Raw genomic sequence first — 13467 nt, 5'->3', positions numbered from 1 at the left:
TCTAAAGAACTGCTTGTATTTAGAATGTATACAAAAAAAGAAAAAAAAAAAAAAAACTGTTAATTTTATTTCTTTAATGAGCTTTGATAATAAATATTAAATGATATAAGGTCAGAGCTGACAGCAGAGCCAATGTGGCAGAATTTTTAGAATTTAGTGAAGCACCAAGCAACAGAATCTAGGGACGGCAAAAATTTCAGAATTTTGGGCAGGAACTGAGGTATTTTAGTGCATTGAGACATATAAGATGAATTTTTTAATATATTGCTGGTTTTCAATTTCTTTGTATGCTTCAATGCTTGATTATGGCGGAAAGATAAGAAAATAAAGGAAACATAAAAATTCTACGAGACAGACTTTTGGGATGAAAAGAAGAAGATGCAAATAATTTTGTTTTCACTATTCCTCCAAAAATTTTTAAAAAGCTAAGAAATACATATATTTCTTATGAAACACACCCATTACGTGTTTAATATCATGAAGACATTTTTCATTTCATTACATTTTTCTGGAAATTTAGGTCTATCAACCTTGCCTAAATCTTCCCTACCAACTCTATAAAAGGAAAAAGCTAGACGATTTTCTTTAAAAAAAGAAGTTTAGTAAAGAAAAGTGCAATGTGAATTCTCAAGAAAACTGATACACATTACATGACTGACATGAAACTGACAAAATTACAAGAGAAAAAAATCTGAACACGAAAAAATATAAAAGACAAATGAAATTAATTTTAAAATAATTATATAAGCCTTTGTATTTTATTCTCAAAAGTGTTTCAGAAATTGTGCTTTATTATTTTGTTTTTATTTTTCAATATCAAAATATTCCTATGTCATAAAAATGAAAAGTAATCTCACTTAAAAATAAGACAGGAGAAAATAAAAATATTTTATTTTAACGTTATTTCTTTAATATATTTATTGCAATATATTCTTAAAAATTTATTGTACAGTATCCCTTGGGGATTATTAAAAAAAAATTCGCCACATCCAAGATGGCATCAAAACACTGTCTTAACAGACAAAAACGAATAAATAACCAAAAATACAAATTTCCTAACATAAAAACATTAAACAACAAATCTTTTAACAAAAATTAACACACACAGAGGAATAAATAAATGACATCCGACATTCACATCCTCATGCAGAAATCAAACGTCTTTTGTCCACATACTTGCCAACCTATGACACTCAAAAATCAGGAGATTTTTCACAATGTTAAAAAGACTTTAAATTATCATCTTTTGTTATGTCTGTGAGAAAGGTGAAATACTCGTGTATGTTTCAAAAATCCTACACAGTTGACTTTCCTTCCATTATTTCCTCAAGGAAATGTAATAAATTTGCGATGTGTACCACCTGTCCTTGCGATTTTTTTATTTTGCATGGTGGAAGGGCAGATGTTCTCAAACATCTGCGTACACAAAAACACAAGGACAACATGAGTTGTTTTGAAAAAAAAAAAAAAAAAAAAAAAAAGCAGAAAATTAAATTTTTCTTCAGAAACAGAGGACCAAAAAGTTATTAATGCAGAATGTCTGTTCTCTGCATGTAAAGTAATCTCACTTAAAAATAAGACAGGAGAAAATAAAAATATTTTATTTCAACATTATTTCTTAAATATATTTATTGCAATATATTCTTAAAAATTTATTGTACAGTATCCCTTGGGGATTATTAAAAAAAAATTCGCCACATCCAAGATGGCATCAAAACACTGTCTTAACAGACAAAAACGAATAAATAACCAAAAATACAAATTTCCTAACATAAAAAAATTAAACAACAAATCTTTTAACAAAAATTAACACACACAGAGGAATAAATAAATGACATCCGACATTCACATCTATCAGCAATTAAACAGCCGTCATGCAGAAATCAAACGTCTTTTGTCCACATACTTGCCAACCTATGACACTCAAAAATCAGGAGATTTTTTTAAGAAATCGGGAGATTTTTCACAATGTTAAAAAGACTTTATATGATGAAAATATAGTTTTTAATAATGAATTAATTTTAAATAGTAACTAATTCTTAAATGCAAGCAACACAAAAATACATTACACATAAAAAACATTTTTATTACTTGCATCGTTTAAGAAAACGAAAAAAAAAAAAAACTTTAATCAGTTTTCGTACAAATGTTATAAACAGTGGCAGATTTTGCTTTCTTTAAGAAAGAAACGTCATAATTTTGTTCATAGCAATTGCCATGTAGGCCTGCTTTCGCTAATAAAAGTTTTTCTAATGTGTCATCACGAATATTAGATCTAAATTTAGTCCTCGTTTTCGCAACAACACTGAAAATCCTCTCACAATTACTATGGGGAACTGTCAAGATGGCCAACATAATTCTAGACAGTTCACTATATTTCAAAATTCCATCAGCATCTTTCAGTTTTCTAATTAAACTCCACTGGGTGTCAATCTTAGCTGATTTTATAACTTCATCCAAGTTCTCTAATTGTAAACTGCTGTTATGCAGCTGTTGGAACTGTTTTAATTTTTCCTTCTTTTTAGAACTCCTTTCAAGATAATAATAAATATCAACAATGTGTTCATCCACATTTATTGGTAAAGAAGCTGCCCTTTTTTCAGCTGCTCAATTTAAGGGGTGACAGGTGCACCTCATAATCTGCAAATCTGAATTTTCCTAAGATGCCTGCAACACCAGTATTCAAGCCTACCAATACCGGTTCCTACAAATAATAGGAACGCCTATCACCGGTTCCTTATAACGCACAAAGGAGCGGTTAATTCAATCTCCAGCATCATGAATACCATCGCGGCATTGGGCACAGACCTTTGCCTACCGTGCTAAAATGACGCTCTGGTGTACTGACGATAAGCTCTAAGACTAGTCCAGTGAATTTTACAATATCTGGGCTTCACCACAACTGTGTGTTTAAGTTCCCCTGTCCACAATCTAAAGTGGCAATACTAACAATTCGCAAATATGTGGCATCTCCTTAGTGAGATGTGTTATGGCTCCATAATGATACGTGTGTAATCCCTTCAACAGCATGTGAACAAGCATCTTCTTATGGAGTGTTAGTGAACGCTTGTGTGCCTCACGGTGCACACATTGCTGGGGCACTGCCCAATAATTAGTGCTACAACATCCTCGTGCCTTTTATCAGTGTTTTTATCTATGTTCTTAGCGACGCTACAATAATCAACGCCTTAGCAATCTAACCGCACTCTTCTGCACACATGAGTATTCATGAACTCATCATTCTTCATTCAAGATGTACCTGTATTTATATACAACAGAACTGCCTTACACTAACATTGTGCTCCAGCTTTCATGTGACTTCATGTACTCCATTTATCTTTTTGTGCCTTAAGTGACTATGTGTATGTACCTGTTTTTTTTTTTTTTTTGTGCTCTCTGTTTATGCATTTTACGCATTGTGCTTTGTGTATTGTTGCCTATGCATTTTTTATGTCTTTTTTATGCGACGTCTTATTATCCAAGTAATTTTAGTTTAACTACCTACTATCTGTAACACCACAGCTTGCCTCTTCAATCTGTAATACAATCCTACTAATGCCCTTGTAAGGCCATGTACTTCCCTTTGACAACCTCAATAATCTCCTGGTGCGGCCTCGTGTGGTTCCAGGAAGCTCTTGCCGTAGTTAGAGGAGGGCTTGGAACACATGCCTGTTTACCTCTGTTAGACACCAGGCGTTCCAGTCCTCCGTAACCTACCTACCTACCTACCAATACCGGTGTATTATCAGCACCAAGTGCTAAGCAATTAACCAGAGGGACTACATTTTCTTTTAAAGTTTTAATAATTAGCTGTGGTATATTAAAGCCTGTCAAATGTCCTTCTAAAGTGGGGACAGAAAGTAAACTGCACTCAATTTCTGAAGACTCTGGATTATAAAAAGAAACAACAATTGGATACAGTTTTGAATTGGTATTATTGCTGCCATCCATAGAGAGGCAGAACGGAGCTGTTTTATTGCAATCAATAACTGATGATTTATTTTTCAAACCCATTTCTTTAACAATTGCACCTGTTTTGGTTCTTGCACTTGAATATTTCTTAGCGATCTCACTATCGGAAAACATTTTTCAAATAAAGCTGCAGCGTGATCCGATGCATTCAGTGGCAGGTTGTACTCCTGCAAAAAGGCAGAGAACAGACATTCTGCGTTAATAACTTTTTGGTCCTCTGTTTCTGAAGAAAAATTTAATTTTCTGTTTTTTTTTTTTTTCAAAACAACTCATGTTGTCCTTGTGTTTTTGTGTACGCAGATGTTTGAGAACATCTGCCCTTCCACCATGCAAAATAAAAAAATCGCAAGGACGGGCGGTACACATCGCAAATTTATTACATTTCCTTGAGGAAATAATGGAAGGAAAGTCAACTATGTAGGATTTTTGAAACGTACACGAGTATTTCACCTTTCTCACAGACATAACAAAAGATGATAATTTCTAAAACTATTTCCCGAAGGCATGTGTACTCACACAACTCAGGACAAAATGACCGAAATAACTAAAGAACATCCAAATAACAGTTTGCGTTGTCCTCATTGGCTAACATATGCCAGATGACACGCAGTGGAGCACGATGCCCATTGGAGAACTGGAGAACGACCTTTCTGGATATATATATGCTCTCACTCACAAAGCAGAATATCTAATTCGCAAGGTTTTGTTTTAGATATAAGCTAGAGAAAATTCAATTGCTTTCAGACGTCCAAAATCACTTTTTTTTTTTTTTGTTCATATAACAAAGCATTAAGCCAAGTTCCATAAAAATCGTGAGAAATTTTAAGAATAAGAAAAAGTCGGGAGAAATATATTGTAAATTGGGTTGGCGGGAGAGCGGTCGAAAATCGGGAGAGTTGGCAACTCTGTGTCCATTATCCAACTCGTACAAAAACCTCAAAGTCACAATTTCATCATAATCTAATACATCAACATTCATCCTCTTACTTATCTCATATTTACTTACATTCATCCTCTTACTTACTTACACATTCTGAAAGGATGGTACCCACAGCAAAATTCAAAGTAAAACTATAGCAAAGTCAAAATATAAGAACAACACAGGTGCAAGCAAATGCAGCAATTGAAAAGAATGGTAAGGGAAAAAAATCGTGGTCCATACAAAAGGGTTACTATTACAAAAAAATAGCCAAAATCTGCATTTATCACAGAAATAACCCCTTTTTAACGATAAAAATTTCTCCAGGGCTAGTTTCACCAACGTCATCAACAGTGGGGTTATCGAAAAATCTTTTTCGTGCAGCGGGCTTTTAGATTTGGGGAACAACCAATACTCCTTGTTGATTTTTTGGGGTACCGTAGAATAAAGATTAGCTGGCAAGCATCATCATCCATAAGGAGGAAATCAGGTCCAACTGCTACAATGCAGTCTCACAATAAGGTAAAGGCTTCATTCTGGTGCCATGCAGTCATCACAGAACTGTCTTTAAAAAAGTGCAGCTGGGTATGATACCTCTGAAAAATTCTAGCCGACACCATTATGCTGCCGCCTCTGAATGTGCAAAGTTCGATGATGCTTTGGACCTGTTTACAGGTATGTCATTCTTTTCAGATTCATACCTGTTTATTTATTCCAGGATAAATCTGGACTCATTCATAAACAGAACATGTCATCAATTTGTCCAACTGAGATGTTAAATGGCACCAATAGACTGGATGTTTAGTAGAACATAAATCTTGGTACTCAGGCATACAGTTCCTTTATGTGAAGATTTGGTGCTCAGTACTCTCAGATATTTTACCACATGATGCAGCAACCAAGGATATAACAGTTTTGGAGGTCACTTGCCAATTCCGCTTGGCTACTATAGCAATATTCTGAACTTCAGAAAGGATGGTAACACTTGGTAAGCCTGGCACAGGTCTCCAGACAATTGTTTTACTCATCCAGACTTGTTTCCAAATTCAAGAAATTACTGAATGATCAATGCCAAAGAAAAGACTGAGGTTCTTCAGTTGACTATGCTGCTTCAATGTGTCCGCCAGCACTCGTTATCTGCCATTTGTCTTTTTTCAGCCATAGAAACAGGAACCCACTAAAAAAATTATACTAAAAAGTTATAAACATTTTGTATCAGCATTTAAACGAACTCTTCAAACTCTTCAGAATGTTGCTGTCTTCAACATAATTAGTATATGTTTGTACAATTATTCATGACTGGCTGTAACATATTACATTTGCATATTGGAGTTTCCATTCACAGCAATTTTCAGATACTCAAATTCATAAAAGCTTTTCAAAGTTGCCAATTTACATTGTTTGCTTAACTTCTAGAAGACAGTGTTTTTGAATTCACTGCATGCTAATTCTAGCCCATGCTTTACTGACTTCACAGCATTAATATAGTGATTCTGAGTGAGTAGATTTAAGAGGCTGACATATCATTCAGCTGTGCATCTGCCAGGATTTCTCATGAACCTACAGTAGTTTATTCCTATTCGGATGCAGAGACATGTTAGAGCACATAAATGAATTTGAACATTCTTGATATGGCTCATTTAACCAAGAAAGGTCATGTAGATCAGTTAAAAGGAAAAAAGCAATGTAACAGAAAAGTTTTTTAAGGTCATTAAATGTGCCTTTTCTGATATTAAAATACAATCTGAAATTAAATTACTAATTCTGAATTTTTTTAGATATGTTATTACCTGAAGCTGGATCATTATTTGGAATACAAGTGTGATACTCCCGAGACAGTCCTTCAGATACAAGCTATCAGAAAAAGAAGGAAAAAATAAATGAAAAACATAATAAAATAATATAGGAACACTGCGCCAAAAAAGAAGGGGTGGTCAGTTCTATATCTCTCGTTCTACTAGGCCAATTGACGAAATTCAAATTTTGTTTCTCATGTCTCGAAAGCGTGACTTAGGTTATATTAGATTTATATATAGCATTGTTCTAATATAGGTATTTTGACACAAAATCTAACTTTTTCTGAAATGACATACCAAATTTTTTCCATATTTCGATTCTACGACTCAAATTTTGCCAAACTGCCAAGTTTTGTAAAAATCCCACAAGTAGTTTTTAAAAATTTACTTGTAAAAAAATTACAGTTTTTTATTCAAAATTTCCGAAGATATATGCAAGTTTATATATTGGCACATTTTGAAATTTGGCATATTTGTTGAAAGCTATATAACATCAAATGTGGTTTAGACACTTTGTTAAAATTATTTGAAAGCAGAAACGCTGTGACTTTTTTCCACCCCTGCACAATGGAAGGGTAAGGAAAACAGGTTGCTAAGTGAATTATTCTTGGGGCAAACTGAAAAAAAATCGGCAAGATGAATTTTTTAATTTCTCTGTAAATTTCGCACCAAATTTTACAAAATTTAATATTTACACATCTTTTGAGTCATAGCATCAAAATATGGAAAAAACTGGCATTTCATTTCAGAAAAAGTTGGATTTTGTGTCAAAATACTTATATCAGAACAATGCTATATATAAATCTAATACATATCCTAAGTCGCACTTTCGAGACATGAAAAACGCAGTTTGAATTTCATCAATCCTCCCAAGTAGAGCGGGATATATAGAACCATCCCCCCTTTTTTTGCACAGTAAACATGTACATAGCAAATCATCATACATATATACATATACATATATATATCACCTATTAATTGACTAATAGCAATTTGCTGTTTATTTTATTTTGTACATTTGCCTAACCAGGGCTAGTTTGTACAGCTTTTTCTTACACCATTAATGCGTTTCTCATTTTCCTTTAACAAGCGGACGAGTCGGGAAATGAAGCAGAGAAATTGAGACTTAAGTTTTTATCTAGGTTATTTTATCGGTTAAATAATCAAAAAGTTTCGTGCAAAGTCTCGATTCTTCTGTTTTGACGAAATGCGATATGCATCACTAAAATAGATAGAAAAACCCAAAAATTTTTCTTCCCAAATTTGTAAATGTGTTTGTGAACAGTCTCTAAAGTTAGCAATGAGTTCATGACTTTTCTCTAGTGTATAATCATAAAGTACCGAATTCTACAGTAATAGAAAAAATCTGTTTTCTACGAGATTTCAGCACGTAAAACTAAACTTTATTCATTTTTTTTTTATTTTATTGCCATAAAGGAATTTATACAAACAAGGAACCCTATGAGTTTTAATTAACAGAAATGTCAAATTTAATAAATTTATAGAAAATAACAGAAATGTTTATTTTCAGATCAAAATTAAACATTACGTCATCTACACAATATATAAACTTGCAAAGCACTCACCAATGCTATTGCTACACTTTTATGAAATCAGTAAAACTATGAGGGGTGTTTTTTAAATAAGGGCCATTTGAAAATAAAAATCAAATGAAAGAAAATTTTCAAAAACAAAATTTATTTTCAGATTCTACCATACGTTTCTGTATTTTTCAACATAGTTGCCAAGTTTGTTTAAACATTTATAATATCTTAGAACTAGATTTTGAATACAGTCCTTATAGAAACTTGCCATCTACTCCAATAACCAAGAGATCACGGCCATTTTCCCGTCGTGAATTGTCTGTTCTCAATAATTTTCACTTCAACTGAAACCACCATATCATCTTTGATCACAGATAGACGACCAGAGCGGGATTCATCATTTTCCCTGAATTTTTTGGTCAATTTCCAAATTCCCTGGACTTTTTCCGGTTTTCCAGGTAGCGTGGCAACCCTGTACATTGCTTCCGAAACTGCTGTTGCAAAAATTGTGGAAAGTGGAAATTGCACGGGGTGATGAATTGTCTCCAAATAATGTAAATACATTTTTGGTACAACTCTAATACAGTCAAAAGTCGTTAATCCGGACTCGTCGGGACTTCGGCGATTCCAGATTATCGATTTTTCCGGATTATAGATCATCAGTTTAAATCTCGTAAGATGGCATGCAGAAATTCTAAAATTAAAAATATGAAACAGTAATTTATAAAATAAAGAACAATTATGATCTAAAGGGTATCAAAATTTACAAAAAAAAAAAAAAAAAAAAAAAAAAAAAAAAAAAAAAAGCTTAATATTTATTTGTTTACTTTATTAAACATTTCTCTTAATGTAAGTTGTTTAAGTTGCTTCATTTTATGTGATAATACTTTCTCTTTAATTCTATAAAAAGATATAATTTCTTGTTCAGTTACAAAGTTCCGCTGTTCAAGTCCCGTTAATTGCTGTGCTGACAATACCGACTAACTTGTCAATCGAAATTTTTTCGTTTTCACTAACCTCTCTGTCACATTCTTCATGTCTTTATCCATTTTTGCAGCAATTCAACTTTTTGTTTGTTGGACATCGAAACATACTTTCGTTTTGTAGATCCTTTCGAAGTTCCAGCATCGGAAATTCTATTTGACATAATCGAAAGTTCAAGTTTACTTTTATAAAATTGCTCTTACAGTCTGCAAAAAATAATAAGCGGGATCCAATTTGAAGATTAAGGAACAAAGCAATCATTAACATCAACTGAAATAGATAATTAGATAATTTTAGCTTACACCGTCCGTTATACATTAAACGTGCAGGCGAAAACGTATTCTGCACTTGCGCACACGCATATGCGCAGTAGTCAAGGTCTTACACGCACGGGTAAAACGCCTGTGCGCATGTGCCAACGCAGCGCATGCGCAAAAAGTTTTTAGCTTTGAGGTCTGGATTATAGATCATTCCGGATTATGGGTGTCCGAATTAACGACTTTTGACTGTATACGCCGTAATTTCACCAAATGTGGCGATATGTGTTCTGCACTGGTTTTTGGCACGATTGCGTGTTTTGGCAACCCTGTTGACATTGAAAAATCTTTCGCTGGAGCTCGTTGATTCGCCTCTGTGTCTGAGAAATGGGAGGGAAAGATAAAATGGTAGTTGTTGAATTGAAGTTCAGCAAAAGGAAATATCATTGTGGCTATCCTGTTGAGAGGTAGTGGGTATTTGGAAGTGTGGAAAGAGGGTCTGGGAGATTATTTTTAATGGCAGTGCATGACAGAAGTAGGGATTTGTGATTTTATTTATTTGTGAACCATAGTATAAATTTTCTGGATAGTGTGTCTGGCTGTCATGTAAATACGATAGTGGTTACGTGGCGGCATGTTAAAGGCGGTATGAAATTTATATTTCTGCTATTCGAAAACGCATTAATTCATGGTAAGTGCATTTTATTTTATCCTTGTTCTTATTTTGTAGAATGTTATGTTCATTGGTTCTTTAGTATGAATTTCTGTCGTTATTGTTGTTTTTTTTAATTGTTTGAAATTTATTTTAGTTTATTTTGTTGTTTAGTGTCTAGACTGTGCAATTCGTAGATGTTTTTTAAAGTTGAAACAGAACGCTGTGTACATGGTATTATTTGAAATTTATTGTTATGTTATTTTATTAAAACGAGGAGTGCGTAGATCGTAGATTCCTTCCTTGCCTAAATTGTGCAATTCGTAGAATTTTTTTTAAGTTTAAACAGGATGCTGTGTACATGGTATTCTTTGAAATTTATTGTTATGTTAATTTATTAAAGCGAGGTGTGCGTAGTTTGTAGATTCGTTTGTTGCCTACATTGTGCCATTCGTAGATTTTTTTTAAGTTAAAACATGTTGTTGTGTACATGGATTCTTGTCAAATATTTTTGGTTAGAAACTTTACGTTTTTGTTATCTAAATTTTTTTGTTTTTGTGTCGTATTTTTAGCTAAATTGCATGTTGAAAACGTAGTTTTTGCATTTGCGAAAACCGTGTTTTTGGAGACATTTTAGGCTAAAAGTTCGAAATGTAGACAAAAAATTTAGATAGTAATATGGCAGTGTGAAGTTTCTCGCCAAAAATATTTGGTGCGAAATTTGGTGACTTGAGGGCTCATATCAGAGTAGTTCCACATTTTTGAACTGGTTTAAAGAACTTAATGTTTGAAAGATGTTACTTTGCCTCGATACTTGGTTATTAATGACACGTCTGAACTACATGTGTTTGTGGATGCTTGCAAGGAGACGTTGTAGAGTGTGTCTTTGTTCAATCAGTACTGTAAGGGCCCTTTTTTTCGCGAGCCCGCCGTAATCGCGAAAATTTAAGCCTCGCAAAATACTTTTTTTTTCCAACTTTCTCAACTTTACTTTGGTACTTTTGAAATTTTTCAACTTTTGGTTCTGTTCATATAAAATTCGCGAAATCACCGATATATTCATTTTTGCAAAAATTACGGCCCACGAAAATAAGGGCCTTTATAGTATTTAATTCTAAGGTAAAAATAAATCTCGTACAGGCGAAGTCTAGAGTTATCGCCTTTGAAACCTTTAAGCATTCCTCACTTAGAATTAATGACCTGTTGTATAGGTTCTAGACTTGCAAATTCTATTATCAAGGCTCTCAGTTTGCCCGACTTAAAAGTTACCCTCTGGTCTGATTTTACCACTGCCCTTTGGTGGATAACAGAGCAAGGAAATTGGTCCGTTTTCATCGAAAATAGGGTTAAAGAGATTCGAGAGTTGACGCGAGGTCATTCATGGAGACATGTCCCAGAGAAACTGAATATTGCCGACTTTTTATCGCGCAGATGTTTTGCGAAGCAAATGCTTTGGTCTAGATGGTGGGAAGGCCCCTTGTGGTTCCAAGCAGGCCCTGAAAGCTGGCCCACTGGTGAGATTATTTGTTTGCATGAAGAAGTAGAATTGGAGAGGGAAAAGATAAAAATAGTGAATATTGATCTATCAAAAGATGCACCCCCTTGGCATCGAATCAATGTATCCAATTATGATAAAATAATTAGAATATTTGCATGGGTATTTAGATTTGTAAATAATTATAAAGATGGTTCTGAAAGGAATAGAAATATTGAACTTTCACAGTATGAAATTGAAAATTCTGAGAAAATTTTAATTCGTTTGGTTCAAAATTATTATCTGACTGATAAGAAATTTTATTATTTTATTGAAACGCTCATTGATGATAATGGTATTCTGAGAGTTAAAATGAGAATACTAAATAAAGATGACCATGACTCTCTTCTGTATCCAATACTGTTACCAGAAAAATGTGATTTCACTAAGTTATTAATCAGAAATGTATATAATAAGAACTGTCATGCTGGTCTTCAGATGATGCAATGTATATTACGAGAAGGATTTTGGATAGTCAGAGCTAGAAAGGCTATTAAAAATGTCTTCTTTAACTGTATCGTTTGTAAAAGATTTAAAACTAAGGCTATGTTAAGCAAACCGACACCCTCTGCAACCAGACCGAGTTACGGATTGTTCGCCATTTGAAATCATAGGGATTGATTTGGCTGGACCCCTGTTTTTAAAAAATGGAGGAAATGTGTGGATTGCGCTGTTCACATGCCATTCACCTTGAACTTGTTAATTCTCTTTCTACTGATGCTTTTCTTCTGCCGCTTCGATGATTTGTTGCTAGGCGCGGACGCCCCAGAATAATCTATAGTGATAAGGGGACAAATTTTCGGGGTGCATCTAATGATTTATCAAAACTAAATTAGCCTAACGTACTAAAGGAAATGAGAACTGAAAAAATACTCTGGAAATTTATTCCACCTACTGCAGCTAGGTGGGGCAGCTGGTGGGAGAGGTTGGTTCGTACAGTAAAAGAACTGCTGAAATGTACTTTAGGTAAATCAGTGTTATCATATGAAGAACTTTATACTAATATTTGTGATTAAGAAACTATAATTAATTGTAGACCCTTAACATAGGTTTCTGAAGATCCGCAGGAATTAGTCCCTATGACACCCAACATGTTTCTTATCGAGAAGAGAAATTCCAATATTGATCTTGATGAATTGAATTCGTCAAGTCTTAATAAAAGATTAAAGTATAGAACTAAATTGTTAAATGATCTGCGACAACGCTTTAGAAAAGAATACCTTAGTCAACTGGTTCAAAAGCATAATGAAAAACAATCTTGGGAAACTGTAGTTGGAGAAATAGTACTGATCAGGGATAATAACAAAAAACATTTATTTTGGCCCTTCGCCCGAATTACAGAATTGATCCCTGGACGTGATGGAAAGATTCACATGGTTAAACTTACGACCTGGCATGGAACAGTTGTACGACCAATACAACACATATTTCCTCTGGAGATACAGGCCAATGACAGAAACATAATCCTGATAAGAAACTGGGTGTAGAGGAATCTAATTCTAGTGCTGGATGTACGTTAAAAGGGGGAATTACACCTGATAAAATGGTAATGCAACAATATTCCTTCTATGGACGACTTGTAAAAGCTCCAAAAAGACTTGATCTTTTATATAATGTTTGTTATGAGCTCAAGGAGGGGGAGGATGTTGTGAAATGAAATGAAGTAATAACTGGCATGAGGCGCTGCTGTTTGTGACGTCAGCCTGTGTGCTGAGTGTTTCGAATGTTTTGCTTGTAGACAGAACAAAAGTTGATCTTGGAAGAGTAAAACTGTTTTGATGAAAATAAAGAACGGCTTATTAAGAATTT

The 13467-nt window shown here is 33.9% G+C and overlaps 1 protein-coding gene across 1 annotated transcript in view; it reads right to left on the bottom strand.

Annotated features, from left to right (window-relative positions):
• Nucleotides 1–13467, bottom strand: part of LOC118187653 (uncharacterized) — a 51444-nt gene that overhangs the window by 25311 nt on the left and 12666 nt on the right. Inside the window, exon 3 of the mRNA XM_035357914.2 lies at nucleotides 6682–6745. Coding sequence (XP_035213805.2) covers nucleotides 6682–6745 — 64 coding nt within the window. The remainder of the gene's footprint in view (nucleotides 1–6681; nucleotides 6746–13467) is intronic.

The sequence above is a fragment of the Stegodyphus dumicola genome, chromosome 1 (assembly GCF_044657685.1).
Source record: "Stegodyphus dumicola isolate Sdum_Otavi_A_Nest chromosome 1, ASM4465768v1".
NCBI classification, from domain to species: Eukaryota; Metazoa; Arthropoda; class Arachnida; order Araneae; family Eresidae; genus Stegodyphus; species Stegodyphus dumicola.
This window is presented reverse-complemented; position numbering and strand designations above follow the sequence as displayed.